Source organism: Thunnus albacares, chromosome 6 (assembly GCF_914725855.1).
Source record: "Thunnus albacares chromosome 6, fThuAlb1.1, whole genome shotgun sequence".
In the NCBI taxonomy this organism is placed as follows: Eukaryota; Metazoa; Chordata; class Actinopteri; order Scombriformes; family Scombridae; genus Thunnus; species Thunnus albacares.
In genome coordinates, this window is record NC_058111.1 from 200628 (window position 1) to 221277 (window position 20650).

The window sequence follows — 20650 nt, forward strand, 5'->3', positions numbered from 1 at the left end:
TTGCATGATTCCTAATTTCACATTTTTGATAGTAGCTGTAGCACCCTGAGAGTGAAACAAGCAGAACAGTGTTATCAAGGATGATGGGATTATGTTGGTGGTACATTTCTTGGCTTTAAGGCAGTGGAATAAAAGTCTAACTAAAGCACACAATGACACACATATGATACACACTTGCATATCAACACACATATTAATTGTCCTTAGACAAAATCTAAAACTACATTTGTAAGTTCATGGGCTTTACAGTCCTCTGTTCTTGATCTGACTGCTAACGGCAGGGGTCCATGCCATGTGAGGGTGTGTGTGTGTGTGTGTTCTGGTAAATGTCTTCATGGCATATAGTGCAGCATGTTTTGTGCCTTATGCTGGTTTGCTCAGTGATCAGTTCGTCGGTTGGTTATTCAAGTCCTGAAATTTAGAGTCCACAGTGGGATTAAAGTTGGTGGCAGCTCGTCTCTGAGTGTGACTGGCTCTTAGAGGTGAGTTATGATAACCGATGGTGGGGGTCGTTTATCCAGATGGTTCTATCAGTTCACACTGGGGTGTGAATTGGTCTTCCCATCTTGCTGCTCTTGTGGCTCGAAGGATCAAAATGTGGTTTGGGTCAGTGGTCTGGTTTGGTGAGGAGATGGGGCGTCATAATCTGATCTTTTCTGTTATCAGAATGTTGTTTAGATGGTCAGTGAGGAGTTTGGGACTCTCAGTTATACATTACTGGCCAGCATTCCTGAGGGGTTGAAGAAAGAGTTGGTCTGTTGTTTGAAGCTGCTACTGTCTGCCTTCGAAACATGCAGGGACTTACAATGGACTCTCAGGATGTCCACTTAATAATGGATCCCCAGGTGTCCACTTAGAGGCAATAACAGACTCACCGTCACCTCGTCTTGTTTAGTGTTTTTGCTCACAGGTGAGGCTGTTGTCTCATGTTTAGTCACATTATTTCAGTCCATGTTTTAGATGTATAATAATAAGTTGTTCCTTATTATTGTCCCAGGAGAACTGTGAGGTCAGAAGCATGGAACTGAAGGTAACTGAAGTGTGTTTCAGGTTGCAGTGGTCAGGATGGCTTACGTGGTCCAATGGGCTTTCCTGGACGTTGTGTACCTGGAGCTCCAGGACCTGCAGGAGACCAGGGCCCGGTGGGCATCATCGGCTTCACAGGTAACAGCTCTGTTTATATGACTTTGTAACGTAGAGGAAACACACCTCTGTTTCAGTCTAACAGATATCCTGTCATGCAGGACCCCGGGGCCCAAAGGGTGTGAAGGGGGACCCTGGGCTACCAGGCATAGGAGAAGTGGGGGCTCCAGGGCCAAATGGGGCCCCGGGATTTGATGGAGATCCAGGACCAGTGGGAGGCATCGGAGAGAAGGGCCTGAGAGGGACCAATGGGGAGCCAGGAAGCCCAGGTAAGGAGGCATGGTCACACCTCCCCCTGCTCCGTTAATAAAGGCCTTTAACCCGACGCACCGTTCAGGTCACATTTGACCCACTTTTACTTTTGAGTGCAGTAAAAACACCCCTGAAATTCTGAAATCTCAAATTGCCCCAGAATATATACAAATGTAAATATTTCACATTTATTTATTTTTGTTCAGCTGATTCACATTTTGTACAAACTTTAGAGAACTCCGGGTACAATCTGACCCATATTTTTATCAAAAATCACATTTCACATTTGTTCTTCACATTCATTTAAATTATGAATCATCATGTTAAGTTCTCATGTTTTAAGTAACATAGGACCATAATAATAATAATATATAGTGTGCGTATGAATGTTTTCTCTCTATAACAAATAGTGTAAAACCTAAAGAATACACTCTTTCTGCAGGCTTCATTAAACATTAATCACTCATTTATTAATGACTGATGACATATCTTTGAATGAAAAGTAGATTTGTGGTTCAGAAATTAGTTATCGAGACTAATTATGAATCAGAATATGAACAGTGTGTGAAGGTTAAAGGTGTCAACAGTCTGCAGAATAAGACTTTTACATATGTGTGTTTCAGGTATCAGGGGGAACATGGGTCCTCCAGGAGTCCTTGGTAGGCCAGGAGATGATGGAAAACCAGGAGAAACTGGAAGACCAGGACAAAAAGGTTTAATCTAAAGATCAATCAGTTAATCAGTCAGTCAATCAATCAGTCAATCAATCAATCAATCAATCAATCAGTTATTACATTGTATCTGTCTGTCTCTCAGGTGAGATGGGTGTAGATGGGGGCAGAGGCACTCAGGGGCCCCCGGGGCCTCAGGGGGACCGAGGGGAGACCGGACCGAAAGGACTACGGACCTCTGTGGTGATGTACGGAGATCCTGGAGACCCTGGAGCGCCTGGTAATCTATTCTGTTCTATTCTATTCTATTCTATTCTATTCACTTCAGTGCTGCATAATTTGTGTTGCTGTGAGAAGCTCGTCGGTAACATTTAGTTCTCTGGACTCCATTTTATTGTCCCTTAATATGTTTTTACCTTGATGTTCTGTCCTCTGCGTCTTGAAGGGCTGTGACTGTGTAAAACAATAAACTGATGGATCAGGGTGATGTGGGACCCACTGTGCTGTAAAATTACTCACTTCCATCTCTTGGCCCTTTTTAAGTTATTTGAAATGTTGAAACTGGCGGCTGCAGAGCGAGCGGCGTTGAGGTGGAACTCGTTACTACGTCAAATCAGATCAGCAGGAAGCTTCATCATGAGCGCGCCTGAGAGCGCGGAAACTTAGACACGATCTCACCGCTCCGAAACATCCTGTTAAAGTCTCAGTTGTGCAACAGGTTCTCCCTTCGTTCAGGATCAGACTCTGCTTCACAGACGCTGTATACTGTCTTACATCTCCCGCTGCAGACATTACTGCAGGTAAACATACTGCTGCATTCAGTAGGTCCTATTCTGATTGGCTGGGGTGAAGGCTAGGGCCACACCCTCGACCTTTACACGCCATTAGACAAAATCACTAAATGTCTATCTGATAATGCTGTAGCTAAATTTAAGGAGGCAATTCCATCAGTGTTGAATTCAGTGCCATGTCTCAATACAACAGAGGATTCTTATGCTAATTTTAGTCCCTCCCGAATTGATAATCTTCTTGATAATGCCGCAGGCTCACTGCAAATCACACATAGAACATAGAAACATAGAAAGCCTTTATTGTCATTGTATTGTAGATACAACAGAATTAGGAGTGCTACCCCTGATTGGTGCATTAAAAACACAGTGCAACATAGTCTCACACAACCACACGACAGAAGTCCTAAAATAAATAAATAAATATATATAAAACCATAAGGTGAATCAATGAAAATAGGTGTAGAATACACCAGAGTAATATGAAATATTGCACATTATGAAATTCTTGATAATGATATAATAAAATTGTACTTCAGGAGAGTAAATATTTAGTGGTAGCACAAGGACAGTTTTCATATTGCATGCTGAGTTGATTACTTCTTGATGGAGTTTACAGTGCAGATGGCGTTGGGAAAGGAACTGTTCGAGTCTGGTGGTTCGTGTTTTTAATGATCTGTAGCACCTGACAGAGGGCAACGGATGTTCTCTCTGTACTTGTCCTGTTAGATCTTAGTGCTGCATTTGACACCATTGATCATCACATTCTATTACAGACACTGGAACATTTAATTAGCATTAAAGGAACTGCATTAAGCTGGTTTTAATCTTATTTATTAGATCAGTTTCAGTTTGTACATGTTAGACACAGAGTTCCACAATATTCTGTGCTTGGACCAATACTGTTCACCTTATATATGCTTCCTTTAGGTAATATTATTAGGAAACACTCCATAAATGTTCATTGTTATGCAGATGATACCCAATTATATTTATCAATGAAGCCTGATGAACCCAATCAGTGAACTAAACTCCAAACATGCCTTAACGACATAAAGACCTGGATGACCTGCAATTTTCTGCTACTGAACTCAGACAAAACTTTTTTTTTTTTACTATATTTTATTGGGAAGAACATTAAGTTTACAATTTACAATTTACAGTTTCATTTAGCAGACACTTTTATTCAAAGTGACGTACATCTAATTGCTGATGCAACACAAGCAGGGATCTAGTCAGGAGAGAACAACATGAGTAAGTGCCATAAAGTTTGAGTCCAATAGGACATAGATGCCAACAGGTGGTGCAAAGAGGCAACGCATAGAGTGCATAGAGGCAGATTTTTGTGTGTGTGTGTGTGGTTTGATTTTTTTTTGTATTTTTCTTTTTTCTCTACCTTCAGTCCATCAAGTGCAGAGGTGTTCATGAAAGAGTTGGGTCTTTAGTCTTTTCTTAACAATTGAGAGGGACTCTGCAGATTGAACAGAGTTTGGGAACTCGTTCCACCACCGGGGAACTACAGAGCAGAAGAGTCTAGCTGGTGACTCAGGGTCCTGTTGTGGTACCAGGCGCCTTTCATTGGCAGAGCGTAGTGGGCGGGAGGGAGTGTAGACCTGAATGAGGGAGTTCAGGTAGGCAGGAGCTGTTTTAGTTGTTGTTTTGTAAGCGAGTGTCAGGGTTTTGAATTTAATGCGGGCAGCAACTGGGAGCCAGTGGAGGGATATGAACAGCAGGGTGACATGTGCTGTTTTGGGCTGGTTGAGGACCAGACATGCCGCTGTGTTCTGGATCATCTGCAGAGGTTTGAACATGCATGCGGGGAGGCCTGCCAGTAAGGAACTGCAGTAGTATATGTGTGATATTACGAGAGTCTGTACCAGGAGTTGTGCTGCCTGCTCAGACAGGTAGAGTCTGATCTTCCTGATGTTGTACAGGACAAACCCACATGACCAAGCCACGTGAACCTTAAAGGTTAGCTGGTCCTCAATCATAATACCCGAGTTCCAGGCAGACTTTGTGGGCATGAGTTGTTTTGATTTGAGCTGGATGCTGATGTTATGTTGTATGGAGGGACTGGCTGGGATGACAAGGAGCTCGGTCTTAGAGAGGTTGAGTTGAAGGCGGCGTTCTGTCATCCGTGCTGATATATCAGCAAGGCCTGATGAGATCTGAGCCGAGACTGTGTGGTCCTCCAGCAGGAATGACAGGAAGAGCTGAGTATCGTCAGCATAGTACAAAATCATACAAATACAACACAAATGGAAATAATTGTCCTTCCATATTTTGTTATATTCCCCCTGGCCTCCTCCCACACAACCCTTGCCCATTGCTGATGCAAAAAAGGTGAAAAAATAAAATAATAATTAATAAAATAAATATTAATGACAGTAAAAACAATTATTCAATTCAACTTCAATTCAATTTTATTTATATAGCGCAAAATCACAACAGAAGTCATCTCAGGGCACTTTTCACATAGAGCAGGTCTAGACCGTACTCTTTAATTTACAGAGACCCAACAATTCCTCTATGAGCAGCACTTGGCGACAGCGGTAAGGAAAAACTCCCCTTTAAGGGGAAGAAACCTCAAGCAGAACCCGGCTCTTGGTGGGCGGCCATCTGCTTTGACCGGTTGGGTTGAGAGAGAGAAAGGGGGGGGACACAGAGAAGCAGAGCAACAGTAACAGCAACAACAACAACAATAATAATAGATACATGACTAGCAACAACAAACAGCAGCAACAGCAGGAGAAGGACATCACCATGTCAGGGCGGTCCCTGGGGTTTCCTGCGGATGAGAAAGCACAAAGAACTCCGGGGAAGAAGTTAAGTTAGTTACATGCATTAATGGTAAATGAACAAATGCAGTCGGAGAGGAGGAGAGAGGAGCTCAGTGCATCATGGGAAGTCCCCCGGCAGTCTAGGCCTATAGCAGCATAACTAAGGGCTGATCCAAGGCGAGCCTGGCCGGTCCTAACTATAGTTATACGACGAATAAAAAAATACGAAATACAAATATAAAAGGTTACAAAGCTTTATATCAGATACTCAATGCTCCAAACAAGATGCATTCAGTCATCTCATAAGGACCAAACTCAGTGACATCAAGTACAGAGTACCATGTACAAGTGAACTATTAGTAGTCACTTCTATTTACATAAGTCACGCTTTATGATGTCACACATTTTGGCAGTTGAAGAAAAATATGTCCCAGATGCCATAAGTATAGTAGAGATGAATCCAATTCAGTACCTTGAATTGGATTAGACTCAGACGGGCACAGGAGGAGGAGGAGTTGCAATAGCTCTCTTCCATCAGTCATCATCAAGCTCTGTACCCAACTCTTTCTCCCATGCACGCATAATATTTCAAAGTGTATGGTCTTTGAAAGATATAATTTGGTTATAGATCCGTGAAACGAGTCCTCCATGCCGACCAAGCTCGCCTTGGATCAGCCCTTAGTTATGCTGCTATAGGCCTAGACTGCTGGGGGACTTCCCATGATGCACTGAGCTCCTCTTTCCTCCTCCTCCTCTCCATCTGTATGTATTCATGTACCATTAATGCATGTCACTAACTTGACTTCTTCCCCGGAGTTTTGTGCTTTGTCATCTTGCAGGAGACCTTTGGCCGCCTGCTGTCCAGCTTGACGCCCACTTCTGCAGCTATTAGTCTTTTTTGCCCATTACTACCGCTATTATATTTAGTCATGTTTATATTATCACTATTGTTGTTATTGTTGTTATTATGCTTCTCTGTTTCTCTCCCTCATTCTTTCTCTCTCAACCCAACCAGTCAAGGCAGATGGCGTCCACCTAGAGTCTGGTTCTACTTGAGGATTCTCCCTGTTAAAGGGGAGTTTTTCCTTGTTGCTGTCACTAAGTGCTGCTCATAGAGGGATGTTGGGTCTCTATAAATTAAAGAGTTTGGTCTAGGCCTGCTCTATGTGAAAAGTGCCCTGAGATGACTTCTGTTGTGATCAGGTGCTATATAAATAAAACTCCTCCAGCCTCCAGCCAATCAGAGTAGGTGACGCTCATTAATAATGCAGATTTTATTTAAATAGCTCCGGACACGTCCTGCTGGAGGACAGAGGGGGATCTGGGCTGTGAGGAAAGATGGAGTTAGAGAAATCTATACAGTTTTTGGTGAATAAAATGTCATAGATATGTTTAAATTAGACTGAGGATTTATATAAAAAAAATTGTCAGAAAGGCCAGAATACCAGATCTTTAAAAAAGACTCTTTGTCTAAACAGAAATTCAACATTTTGGGAAATACACTTTTGCATGGTTTTGCTTTCTTGCTGACAGTCAGATGTTCAGATTGATTCCTCTGCAGTCAGTAGCCATTTAGCTTAGCTTACAATAAAGACTGGAAAGAGGGGGAAACAGCTAGTCTGGCTGTGTTCAAAGGTAACAAAAACCAACTACCAGCTCCTCTAAAGCTCACTGATTAACATTTTATATCCCGTTTGTTTAATTTGTACAAAAATCAAAGATAAAAACAACAATGCAACACCAACATGTTTCCAGTCTTTATGCTAAGCTAAGCTAACCAGTTAGAAATTAGACCACTAGTTTCAGGATCACTAGAAATATTTTACAGTATAAAATATTAAAGCTTTCAGAAATGAGTTCATTTAATCTGTGGACGTCCATCTGACATAAAGTTGTAAGATATAAAGTCAGGAAGCTCCAAAAGAAGCCAAGATCTAATCCCTCATGACAATACTCACCTGTCTCTCTGCTTCTGGTCTCACCCTCAGGGTCCACAGGTGTTACTGGTACTAAAGGAGATAAGGGCCACCAGGGGTTTCCAGGCCGAGAAGGCAGTAACGGTATATCTGGAAGTGCTGGACCACAAGGTGAACATGAGTGCATGCTCTGAAAACAGTTTTTTGTTTATTTGTTTGCTATCTAGAGCAGCTTCTCCTCCTGGACTCCACAGAAAACCTAAAACTGATACTTTACATGACAGTCAGTCTAAAATGTTGTTGCTTTAAATCCTGTCAAGTTTTTATTTGCTTCTTGTTTTTGTTTTTAGAACTATCAGATTATAATGTGTGTGTCTCTCAGGACTTCCGGGAGACCCCGGCAGAGACGGACAGCAAGGTCCTCCCGGTGCCTGTGGTCTCCCTGGTAACCCGGGTGAGATGGGAAGGCCAGGTAAAGTCCATCCAACACAAACATTTTAAACAGGGTGACATCACAAACACAATACTGTCACTCTCTGCTAACATCTCCTGTATCTTCTGTTCAGGTACTAAAGGTGAGAAAGGCTGTGCAGGACCTTGTGGAGAACGTGGCTCTGATGGAAAGCCAGGACCAGGAGGGCCTAAAGGTGCCAAAGGAGAACCGAGTTCACCTGGACCAGGATCTAAAGGATGTCCAGGAGAGAAGGTATCAAACACATAAACAGGTCTCAACTGATACTAATACTGATCCTAATATCAATACTAAAACTAATAATAATAATAATAATAATAATAATAACACAGAATGCATAATAATCAAGGAATAAAATATGATACGAACAAGTTAAAGCATCGAATGTATAAAATAAATTAAAATATAACATTTAAAAGTGCAGCAGAGAGCAAATGCAAAGCTATTTAAATGCTTGGGTAAAGAGAAAGTATCTGGCACTTCCATGATATCAATGGACAGTGTATTCCATAGTTTGGGGGCGTAATTGACAAAGGCTGCATCACCGATCTTCTTTCAGCTGTTGCTGGGAACCTCCAATAAACCAGCAGCAGATGATCACAGTGTTCTTAAGGGCACGTAGCTAACAAGGGATTTGGTGATGTAGTTTGGTCCTTGCCTGTTCAGGGCTTTGTATATAAGGAGGAGGATCTTAAAGTCAATTCTAAACAACTGGACTAATGTACTTTCTCTTTTTGGTTCTGGTAAGTAGCCAAGCTGCAGAGTTTTGGATGAGCTGAAGTCTCTCAGTGGCTTTTTTATGGAGGTCAGTAAAAAGTGCGTTACAGTAGTATAGCCGGCTTGAGATGAAGGCATGAGATGTTTGTGTCACCTTGTTGATGTGTGAACTGAAGTGTAGATCTGAATCTAAGATAACATCAAGACTTGTGACCTCAGAGTTAATCCAGGGACTTAATTTCTCCAGATTATTATACAGCATTTCCCTTTTTGTTTCGGGGTAGACTAGAAGGATCATTTAACTTCAAGAGGTTATTGCTCATCCATTTATTTATTGCTACAGTTAGTGATGGAGTTAATAACTTCAGCATCATTTGGTTCAGCGGAGACAGTTGTGTATCATCGGCGTAACTTTGGAAATATACATTGTGCTCTCTGATGATGTCACCAAGTGGCAGCATGTACAATGAGAATAATAATGGACCAAGGATGTTCCTCAGACACATGGTCTCCAAGACGGACGTAGAACTTTCTCGCTCCTCACACTTTGCTGTTGGAGACTGTGGAGGGGTGGGGGGGCAGTGTTGAGCAGCTGGTCAATAGTGGAGATCAGTACTCTAGAGTTCCCAGCGTTCTCTGTAATCATTTTAGAGAAGTGCTCCTTTCTTGCCATGCATACAGCTTTGTTATAGGCAGTCATGGCTTCTTTGTATATATCACAGTGAACTGTGAGCTTAGTTTTCTTCCATTTTCTGTCAGTTGCTTGACAGTTCCTCCTGATCTCATTAACATTATTACTGTTTAACCATGGGGAGATTCTGTTGGTCGACCTCTTTTTGACTTTTAGTGGAGCAACAGTATTTAAAACAGATGACAGTGCACCATTGAGATCTTCTACCATGTCATATAGAGAGCAGTCGTGACTGTGTGGGTTGAATGATCTCATAAGATCAGAAAATTTAGCTTCAGCTTCATCATCTAAAAGCCTCTTTTGAACTTTAAATTCCTTTTTAGTTCGAGTTAATTTTATCTTGGCATCAAAGAGTACACAGTGATGGTCAGAGAGAGGTAACTCGGTTACTGAAATATTATCGCTGTTTAATCAGTTGTTATCATGAAGTCTAGAGTATAAGATTACTGTTATGTTTAGTGAAGTAGCGAGGCACTTGTCTTATTTCTGTTTACGTTTTAGCAATTCGTCAATTTCATCAAGCTTCTGCCTGGGGTTGTATGTCAGGCATCCTCCTCTCTTTGCTGATGGCCTTGTGGGGGATCGGGGGGGGGGGGGGGGGGGGGGGGGGGGGGGGGTTTCTCGGCTGTGTTGTCTAGGCACAGATTTTCAGTTTTAGCCAGTTTCACATGCTTCATCATAGCATCCCTGATCAAAATAGTATCCGGCTCAGGTGTTGGGTTAGCATGCCTAACAGCAGCACTGGGACTAGTTTTTATGTTTCTGTCCCTGGTTTTAGCATTAGCTTTGGGGCTAATTCCTTTAATCATTGCATTGATACTAGCAGTGTGATTTACTCTCCTGGTTGTAGACAATGGCTCATACCTGTTGCACAGAGTGAGCAGAGGTGATGGAGGAAGTGTTGGTGCTGTCCTATTTGCTGGTCTTCCCTGTGTGGCGGAGGACATCAGGTCGAGCCCTGGCTGGAGTTGATGTCCTCGGCTGTAGTGTTTTCGGCCTGGCTCCCTTTTGGTGCCAGTATGAAGTTGATGCGGCAGCCTGTGTAGCAGAGGGGGGGTAGAAAGTAGGATACCGGTACTCTAAACCAATAACACCACTGTCTATCAACAAACTATACGTTCTGTTTAATCTTTATTTAAACAGGTAACAAGCATAATCTGTTAATCTGTCTACAGTTATTCTCTTTAATGAATATGTATAATTAAATTCACATTTGTTATTTACTCTTCCGTGATTCCCTGCCTCCATTTAAGCCCACCACCATCTCTCTCTTTCTTCCTTTCACCCCTTCTTTGTCTATCAGGATCAAGTGCTGTATAAGGCCAGGTGTATCAGAGTCAACAACTAATCTTAAAGGAAGAGTTTCAGTTTTTACTCTTGAGAAAAAAGCTTGAGAAACTTAAAATCAACAGTAAAAAGTTTCTTTTTATATGTTTATATATTTATGTCTTCAGCCATGTATGTGAAGAGGACAATAAAGTGTCTCTTCTCCTCTGTCCTCCTCTCAGGGACAGCCAGGATGTCCAGGATTTCCAGGTATAAAGGGGCCACCAGGAGACAATGGAAACCTTGGTCCTCCAGGAGACTGTGGCCCCTGTGGCCCCAAAGGACAGTGTGGACCCCCAGGCTGCAGAGGTGTGATCCTTTACAGTTTTATATGTCTGAAGTTAATAGAATGTATATGTCATATATCTGCAAAGAGACATGTCTCGAGGTGTTTAATGGCACATGTATTTAACCTAAACATAAACCTTTCAGTATGTTGCATCAACCAAATAATTACTGACATATTATCCTTACTCAATTAGTTGGGATAGTTTTGTAAAATAGAGAAAATATACATTTCTTAAAAGAGAAGAACATTTCAAAAAAAATGTATTACTTTACTTAAAAAACTTAAAAAAAACTTAAAGCTTAACTGAAAAACTAATTTAGTTTTTTAAAAATAAGAAAACAAAAAGCAAAAGTATGTCCTATGCAGTAAATAGTAGAATGTAAGTAGAGCTATGTGTGACATGAGGATGAGAAACAAAATGAGAAAATGGGCATTGTAAAGGATAAAAAATAATGTAAGATCAGTAATGTAAATAAATTATGTGTGAATTGTTTGTCTTAGCGCATAAAGTTTGAGTTTCACCTGCGCAGCTTGGTCAGTGGGACGGTTGTCTGTTAGCTGCATGCTAGTGTTAGCTGCATGCTAGTCACCATACAAGTACAGCTCAGTTAGTGTCATTGGTTTACTGAACACAAACTAGAGCTGGATGAATCTCTGATGTCAATTAGATTCACAGTATTATCTTATATCTTCTCAGTAAGTTCCAACAACACTGGACTGAGTATTAGATCAGACATAAACTGTGGGTCAACATCAGGTTTTATTATTTCATCACACATACTGTTGCTGGCACTAAAAATGGCCTTCCATGTTCAAAATTGTCTCTGGAAACAAAGTCAATTAAAAATAATCATCTGTCTGTCTCAGGTCCTCCTGGGTCTCCAGGTGAGAAGGGTTGCGATGGTCCTACAGGAACAAATGGCCCCCCAGGACCTGCGGGCCTGACAGGTAAATCAGTGTTACAGTCTTATTAATGTCAGCTGGTAGCAACCACACTGTGAAGTTAATTTGAAGCTATGAGAACAAACAGATAACTGTCCTTTATGTGGCTTAATTATATCTTTCCATTTTAGGTAACAAGGGGGCTCCTGGTGATCCTGGTCCACCTGGTCCCAGAGGGAATCAGGGACAAGACGGGATACCTGGCCCTCCTGGAGAGAAAGGAGCCATGGGAGGTAGGAGACTGTATGAGTTGGATGAAACTGGCTCTGATTGGACAGTTATCTTTCCTTTTGGCTAATCTCTCTTTCTGCTGATTGGTGGGTTTTCTCTCCCCAGCTCCTGGAATTGGACCCAGAGGACCAGACGGGACTAAAGGTCCACCAGGTGAGTCCTCAGGTCTGACTGTGTGTTTCAGTCAGAGCTGAAGAAGAAGAAATAATACCCCTCCTCTCACCTTCTCAGGGTATGCTGGGGAGAAGGGTCCTCCTGGTCCCTGTGGTCCTCCTGGTCCCTCTGGTCCTGGGGGAAATCCAGGTTGTCCTGGCTCTTCTGGACCTCCTGGTCCTCCCGGTTATCCTGGCAGGGAGGGAGTCTGCACTGAGGGAAGGAAAGGAGAAAACGGATCCCCTGGAGGACAAGGACCAAAAGGTGAAACAAACAAATATATTAGTCGACTGATCAATTAGTAATATTATGATGATCACACCAGCAGCATGGCCAAAGGGATGAAAACATTCAGACCTCTTTCAAAGATGGTTGCAGTTACCAACAGAATAAACAGAACAAAACAGAACAGAACCGGTTTGGAGGTGAAACCAGCTTTACTTTTTTTGGGCTGTTGGTCAGATTGAATGAACATGAATGAACAGATTAAAGGATCGCTTTAGACTAGCGGTGAACATTTGTATTATTTTTTAACTGATCAAAAAGGAAAGTGCCAATTATGAAAATAATTAAGTCTGTCTCTCTCTGTAGGTCCCCCAGGCTGTCGGGGTCCTCCTGGTCCTCCAGGTCCTGGTTTTAAAGGAGAGAAGGGATCTAATGGACCATCAGGTGACCCGGGAGCACCTGGTTGCCCTGGTGACCCTGGCTTACAAGGCGAGCCGGTCAGTGCATCCTATAGTTACAATATACACTCAGTGTCCAGTTTATCTTGCATCCAAACCTTAAACTGGAAGTATCAATTGTCTTATGGTTGATGGTCACCATGTCAGATTAGGTGATCATAGTGCTGTAAGTTCTTGCCGTGTCTTGGTCGAGAGACTGGCAACACCACAAGTATGACCCTGACCAATCATCATTCATGACCTTGCATGAGTTCATTAGTCATCAGGGAGGAGGGTCAAGAAGTTGTCAGTCATGGCTACAGAAGTGCTATATGTGATGCTGGCGGTCTTGTGTTTTAAAAGAAAAAGAAAAGAAAGAAAATGATTGGGTTTAAGAAATTGTAAGTTATACTCTGGTAAATGAAAGTACAAATATATGTTTGAATTTTAGGTGGCTTTACAATCATTATGTGTGCTCTCTTTCACTCAAATGTGAACACCAACACATGATCAGGTTTTCCTGCCTTAATCAGCCTGTTGAGATGAGCCGCTGCTCTTCCTGCTGTCCGAAACACTAAATGCAGCTCAACTCAGCCTTACAGCCACTGGCCAGATTTGACTTTCTTTTTCAGTGTTTACATATGTGCACCAAAGAGCACTCTGTCATCCTATTGGTCAACGTCAAGGAACACATAGGAGGAGATGTCTGGAAAATACAAAAAATTCTGACATGCTAGACTTTTCATCAGGGTGTCATGGAGCATCCCAGACGTCACACGACTGTTCTTCGATTATGTTACACTCTATGCCTGTTCATCTTTCCGCTCATAATTAGGCCCAACGCTGGAATTTATTGGCAATGAGAAAATCGTGTCAAAATCAGGCTGAATTCGATCATTCATCTTACACAAGTCAATTGTATTAGACCGTATCTTATCTTAGTATCTTATAAATCAGCTTCCTAAACATCACAGTCCTAAAACACACCTGAGAGTGTATTGAATACAGGTGATGTTGTTGTTGACAGGGTGACGATGGACAACCAGGCCCACCTGGACACAAAGGCCTGCTGGGAGATACTGGCGTCACAGGACCTGTCGGTAAGACCTGGCTCTGATGTCTCTGTACAGTTTCAAACATCAGTTTTAATTCCCTTTGGAAGATAAACTTTGGTCTCAGAGTGTAAGTCTGATATCTATTGCTGACAGCTGAGTTTGTCTGCAGGTAAAGTTAGCCTCATGTTTTATTGGAAAGTTTCCTCTCTGGACTCTTGACTGCTTGTGTGTGTTTCAGGTTTGAAGGGGGAGGACGGGTTACCAGGTAACCAAGGCTCACGGGGACCTCCAGGACCTCCTGGGCGGACAGGTAAGAAAATAATGTCACACTGTGGACAGGAAACTATCCAATCACAGCAGCCAGATACCTGCATGCTGCTGGCACAGTACTACTGAGTACTACTACTATTTACTGGCACTGGTGATAGGATGCCCTGCACTGAATACTGCTGCTGACACAGGTACTTTATATAGTACTGTATATTGTTAGAAGTACTGTGCACAGTACTAAATACTGCCCCTACAGGTCAGAGGGGGCCGGACGGTCGACCCTGTAAGGTGGTGCTGTTGCCAGGAGACGAAGGCTCAGCTGGAGATCAGGGACCAACAGGGGAAATGGGGCCCCCAGGGGCCCGAGGACGACCCGGTAGTCCAGGTGAGTGTGGAATAATTTAGGTCTTCAGGGTTTAGATGTGAGCAGTTTTAGGTACAAACAGTGTAAATACATTTTTGGAAGCAATGCTGTGTTTTATGGCTGCAGGTTCTAAAGGCAGCCAAGGGATAGATGGTAAGACTGGACCATTTGGTTTTCCTGGACTGAAAGGGGACAAAGGGGACCGAGGATTCACTGGACCAAAAGGTAAGAAGTCTGATCTTCAGTCAGCTTGTAAACATCATCAGACAACTAAAAACGCTGTGAGCTAAAGGGAATCTTTAGGATTGTTCATTAATATTTTCATCAATGATTTCAAACTTGTCCAGAACATGAGTCCTGAATAATTACTGTTATATAACAAACACGTTAGTTCTCTTAAAACTCAAGTCTCATCTTGGCTTCATCCAAATGTCCGGACTTCATTGCAATTGAAGTCTTGCGGATTTAACTGGTTAATGACAGGGAAGTATGCAAGTCTTGATGTCTGTCCAAATCCTTTGTCATTCAGGTCTGCAAGACGTCAAATGGACTTTCTATAAAGATGATTTACAGAATCTGAAAGTAGTTGTCCGGCTCATTTTATACCCTTGCAGACCTGATGTGGACTTCAGCCATTGTGTTTAAAGATGTTTAAAGATGATAACTGTAGAAGCTGATCGCACTCCCTGCTGGCAGGTATCGAAGGTCGACGAGGTGCCGTTGGACGTAAAGGTGTCCGGGGTAATCCGGGTCGAAGCCCAGAGCTACCAGAGAAGGGCTTCCTGTTCACCAGACACAGCCAGAAACTGTTTGTCACAGAGTGTCCTGCAGGAACCACTCTGGTATACCATGGATACTCACTGCTGTTCATCAATGGAAACAACCGAGCTCACGGACAAGACCTGGGTACCTGAGACACTGAGAGACAGACAGAACAGGAATGAGATGAGGATATTTCAGAATGTTGTGTCCACTAATCTACCAGATTTCTGTCCATGGTTTTCTATATTTTTCTTCTTCCAAACCAACAATGAACTGATCTACTAACAAGTATTGTGTGTGTGTCCAAAGCCTGATATATCTTATTCATCTGTGCCATAGACCTCCGTTATTGTCCAAAAACTATTAAGAACACGTCAGTGAGCCATACCGCTGCACTGGTTGACAAGTTCCTGGGAGACTGCTGTTATTAGTCTTTGGAGCCGTTTCTAAACAAACTAACATGATCAAAGTCTTCATAATGAAGGAACATGTCACTCAGTGCAGCAGTGTGGCTCACTGATGTGTTTTTGATAGTTTGTGGACAACAATGGAGGTCTATGGCACAGAGGAATAAGATATATCAGGTTTTGATACACACACAATACTTGTTAGTAGATCAGTTCATTGTTGGTTTGGATCCAAATATGAGATTTGTTGACAAGAAGAAAAATATAGAGAATACCACCAGAATGATCCTTTAAAGACAGAGACCTTGCTTTGTTCAGATTCTTTACATTCTCAAGTTTACGTCATATAAACACCTGTCTCTCTGTCTCCGTCTCTCTGTCTGTCTCTGCAGGTACTTTAGGCAGTTGTCTGCCTCGCTTTACCACCATGCCCTTCATGTTCTGTAACACCGACAGCACCTGTCGCTACGCCTCACGCAACGACTACTCCTATTGGCTGTCCACCGACCAATTACAACCAGACAGCATCCCCATTATCTCTGGGGATTTACTGAGGAATTTTATCAGCCGGTAACATATACACACACACACATGCACACACACACAACCTACTGTACAGTGGTGCTTGAAAGTTTGTTTAAAACCCTTTAGAAATTAGTCTATTTCTGCATAAATATGACCTAAAACGTGATCAACGTGCAAGTCCTAAAAGTAGATTAAGAGATCAATTAACTAAATGAGACAAAACCTTACATTTGTTCATTTATTTATTGAGGAAAATGAACCAATGTTATGTAATTGTGTGTGGCAAAAGTATGTGAACCTCTAGGATTATCAATTCATTTGAAGGGGAAATTAGAGTCGAGTGTTTATAATAATGGACGTAGCCACCGTGACATCACCCGTTGGTTTGTAGACTCCCATTTTGAAGCCTCAAGTTTGGCATTTTGACTGTCGACATCTTGGTTTTTTGTTGCCAGGAGTGATGAGAAGTGACCATATTTGGATGAGAGCGTGGAGCTGGGGAGGAGCTCCCCAGGTTCCAACTACAGCACCTCATGCACTGCTGTGGTTGTGACTTGTCAATCACAAGGTCACCATACCCTAAATCATACGCTGCTATATCATCTATCTTACTCTTAACGGGTCTATAATTTACAAAATGAACATTGTGCTGCATTAAAGAAGACTTGAAGCGAGTGACTGAGACCATAAACTCATTAGGAAAGTGTTTACTGAGGTAATAAATCAAGTGAGAAGTAGGGTCATTTTCTCATAGACTTCTATACAATCAGACTTCTTTTTGGAGCCAGTGGATTCGCCCCCTGCTGGTCATCAGAGAGAATATAGGTTAAAGGCACTTCTGCATTGGCTGCACTTTCCAGACCTGAACATAACCGCCTGGTTTCAATCAATGGGAGGACAATCAGGTGTGAATCTGGGAGGCCTCGCCTCATTTAACCCTCATCCTACCAACATATTCAAAGGCGACTTATTATGCTTTTCCTTATTTTTAGTGATATATATAATGTTACAATGTGGATGTTCATGTTAAACGTGGCCAAAGTGTCAAATAAACAGGTAGTGTATGTAGCAGTAATCTCTGTTAGCAGAAAGCAGCAGCTTCAAACTGCTCTGAACACTCAGTTTCCAACAGTTTTTCAACTTTCAGCCCAAGTCGACGTCGGCTGGTGACGGATTTCTTTATATGGTCATCTGCTCCACACACAGCACGCCAGTTCACTGCTCCACTCCGCTAACATTATGCTGCTTTTCCTCACCAAGCTGTTTTTCCTCACCAAGCTATGTCTCAATTACACAGCAGGGCAAAGTAACATAAGTAGTTTACCTGTTGGAGGTGTACTCCCATCATCATCACTGTGGCTGTTTCTGCTTGTACTCTTCCTCCCTGCATTATTTCTAACTGATCCGCTCAACAACTATCTCCAAATATCTCCATATCTTGTTGTGTCGACAGATTTTTAGCGCTGCTAACAGAGCTCCACTAATTCAGTGAGGATCACTTTTCACTTCCTGTAAATTCTTCACAATCAAAGTCATTTAGTCCATTTAAAAGCTTTTAATTTGAATAAGTAAAGCAGGAAATATTGGGTCAACTAACAAAGACCACACCAAGAGCAAGTCATGTACTTATCCAGGAGGTCACAAGGGCCCCTGGGCTAATGTCAATGCTCATGAGTCCACCAGCAGGAGAACACTGAACATCAGTGGTGTGCATGACAGAGGAGAAAGCCACTACTCTCCAAAACTGCCCATTTACAGTTTGCTCCAGACCACGTGGATAAGCCAGAAGGCTTTTTACAGTACTTTCAGATGTGCTGTACGTGTGTTGCTGTGTTTCAGGTGTACTGTACGTGTGTTGCTGTGTTTCAGGTGTACTGTACGTGTGTTGCTGTGTTTCAGGTGTACTGTACGTGTGTTGCTGTGTTTCAGGTGTACTGTACGTGTGTTGCTTTGTTTCAGGTGTACTGTACGTGTGTTGCTTTGTTTCAGGTGGACTGTACGTGTGTTGCTTTGTTTCAGGTGGACTGTACGTGTGTTGCTTTGTTTCAGGTGGACTGTACGTGTGTTGCTTTGTTTCAGGTGGACTGTACGTGTGTTGCTTTGTTTCAGGTGGACTGTACGTGTGTTGCTTTGTTTCAGATGTGCTGTACGTGTGTTGTTGTGTTTCAGGTGTACTGTACGTGTGTTGCTTTGTTTCAGATGTGCTGTACGTATGTTGCTGTGTTTCAGGTGTACTGTACGTGTGTTGCTTTGTTTCAGGTGTACTGTACGTGTGTTGCTTTGTTTCAGGTGTACTGTACGTGTGTTGCTTTGTTTCAGGTGGACTGTACGTGTGTTGCTTTGTTTCAGATGTGCTGTACGTGTGTTGCTGTGTTTCAGGTGTACTGTACGTGTGTTGCTTTGTTTCAGATGTGCTGTACGTATGTTGCTGTGTTTCAGGTGTACTGTATGTGTGTTGCTGTGTTTCAGGTGTACTGTATGTGTGTTGCTGTGTTTCAGGTGTACTGTATGTGAGGCCACAGCCAATGTGATCGCCGTCCACAGTCAGACTAGTTCAGTTCCAGACTGTCCCTCAGGATGGGAGTCTCTGTGGCCTGGATACTCCTTCGTCATGGTGAGCTGATGTTTTCAGTTGGATTCATCCTTGAAGGTCATAATCAACTTGAAGAGTGTTGGTGTTTTTGTGGCGATTCTACTGTAAGATTCCTATCTTACAAGCTGTGCTGTGACCTTTGACCCTCACTGTTTCTTTTGCTGGTGTCTAGGAAACCGGTGTGGGGGCGGAGGGGTCGGGTCAGCCGCTGGCCTCACCTGGGTCCTGTCTGGAAAACTTCAGGAAGATTCCCTTCATCGAGTGTCATGGCAGAGGAACCTGCAACTACTACACCGACTCGTACAGCTACTGGCTGGCTGCACTCAACCCCGGCGACATGTTCAGGTACACCACACCTGTATCATTTTGTTCAGGTACACCACACCTGTATTCAATTCAATTTCAAGTCAATTTTATTTATATAGCGCCAAATCATAACAAAAGTCATCTCAGGGCACATTTCACATAGAGCAGGTCTAGACCGTACTCTTTAATTTACAGAGACTCAACAATTCCTACATGAGCAGCACTTGGTGACAGCAGCAAGTGAAAGAAAGAGGGAGGGAGACACAGAGAAGCATAATAACTACAATAATAACGCAATACTAATAGCCGGAGAAGGTGTCCATGCAGGACACCCACAGGACCACCACCCACTTACACTCTGGATTTTCCTGCGAGATGAGAAAGCACAAAAACTCTGAGGAAGAAGTCAAGTTAGTAACATGCATTAATGGTAAATGAATACATACAGATGGAGAGGAGGAGGAGAGGAGCTCAGTGCATCATGGGAAGTCCCCCAGCAGTCTAGGCCTATAGCAGCATAACTAAGGGCTGATCCAAGGCGAGCCTGGTCGGCCCTAACTATAAGCTTTATCAAAAAGGAAAGTTTTAAGCCTACTCTTAAACATAGAGAGGGTGTCTGCACCCCGGACTGAATCCGGTAGATGGTTCCACAGAAGAGGAGCCTGATAGCTGAAGACTCTGCCTCCCATTCTACTTTTAAAGACTGTAGGAACCACCAGTAAGCTGCATACTGGGAGCGCAGTGTTCTAGTGGGATAATACTGTACTATGAGCTCTTTAAGATATGATGGTACCTGACCATTAAGGGCTTTGTAGGTGAGGAGAATAATTCAATTCTAGATTTTACAGGAAGCCAATGCAGTGACGCTAAAATGGGAGAAATGTGATCTCTTTTTCTAGTTTTAGTCAGAACACGTGCAGCTGCATTCTGGACCAGCTGGAGAGTCTTTAGAGACTTGTTAGAGCAGCCTGATAATAAGGAATTGCAATAATCCAGCCTAGAAGTAACAAATGTGTGGACTTGTTTTTCTGCATCTATTGGGTAAGTCCAGGTCAATACATCACACTTTTGGAACACATCATCATAGATATTAATGAAACTGGCATGCTGACTTGGTCATATAAGGAACCAAAATTGCACGTGTCTCGGATCACTATTAAGGGGCTAACAAAGTTTGAACTAATTAGTGTGCCTCTGTGACTTTGACTTGCCAGATCTCCCTTGATATAGGTCATAGAGGAATGGTTCTCATATCATTTTAAAGCTCTTTTCCAGCTCTATATTTTACTTTCTACCATGTTAAGGTAACAGTCTTATGAATGATTATAATCTTGA

The 20650-nt window shown here is 42.6% G+C and overlaps 1 protein-coding gene across 1 annotated transcript in view; it reads left to right on the forward strand.

Annotated features, from left to right (window-relative positions):
- Positions 1-20650, forward strand: part of col4a3 (collagen, type IV, alpha 3) — a 66697-nt gene that overhangs the window by 42938 nt on the left and 3109 nt on the right. Inside the window, exons 31-51 of the mRNA XM_044353776.1 lie at positions 1051-1164; positions 1245-1412; positions 2019-2108; positions 2212-2346; positions 7623-7721; positions 7933-8022; positions 8117-8256; positions 10939-11065; positions 11913-11993; positions 12119-12220; positions 12324-12371; positions 12450-12635; positions 12963-13093; positions 14061-14133; positions 14327-14398; positions 14615-14743; positions 14849-14947; positions 15419-15628; positions 16284-16461; positions 18916-19030; positions 19182-19354. Coding sequence (XP_044209711.1) covers positions 1051-1164; positions 1245-1412; positions 2019-2108; positions 2212-2346; positions 7623-7721; positions 7933-8022; positions 8117-8256; positions 10939-11065; positions 11913-11993; positions 12119-12220; positions 12324-12371; positions 12450-12635; positions 12963-13093; positions 14061-14133; positions 14327-14398; positions 14615-14743; positions 14849-14947; positions 15419-15628; positions 16284-16461; positions 18916-19030; positions 19182-19354 — 2560 coding nt within the window. The remainder of the gene's footprint in view (positions 1-1050; positions 1165-1244; positions 1413-2018; positions 2109-2211; positions 2347-7622; positions 7722-7932; positions 8023-8116; positions 8257-10938; positions 11066-11912; positions 11994-12118; positions 12221-12323; positions 12372-12449; positions 12636-12962; positions 13094-14060; positions 14134-14326; positions 14399-14614; positions 14744-14848; positions 14948-15418; positions 15629-16283; positions 16462-18915; positions 19031-19181; positions 19355-20650) is intronic.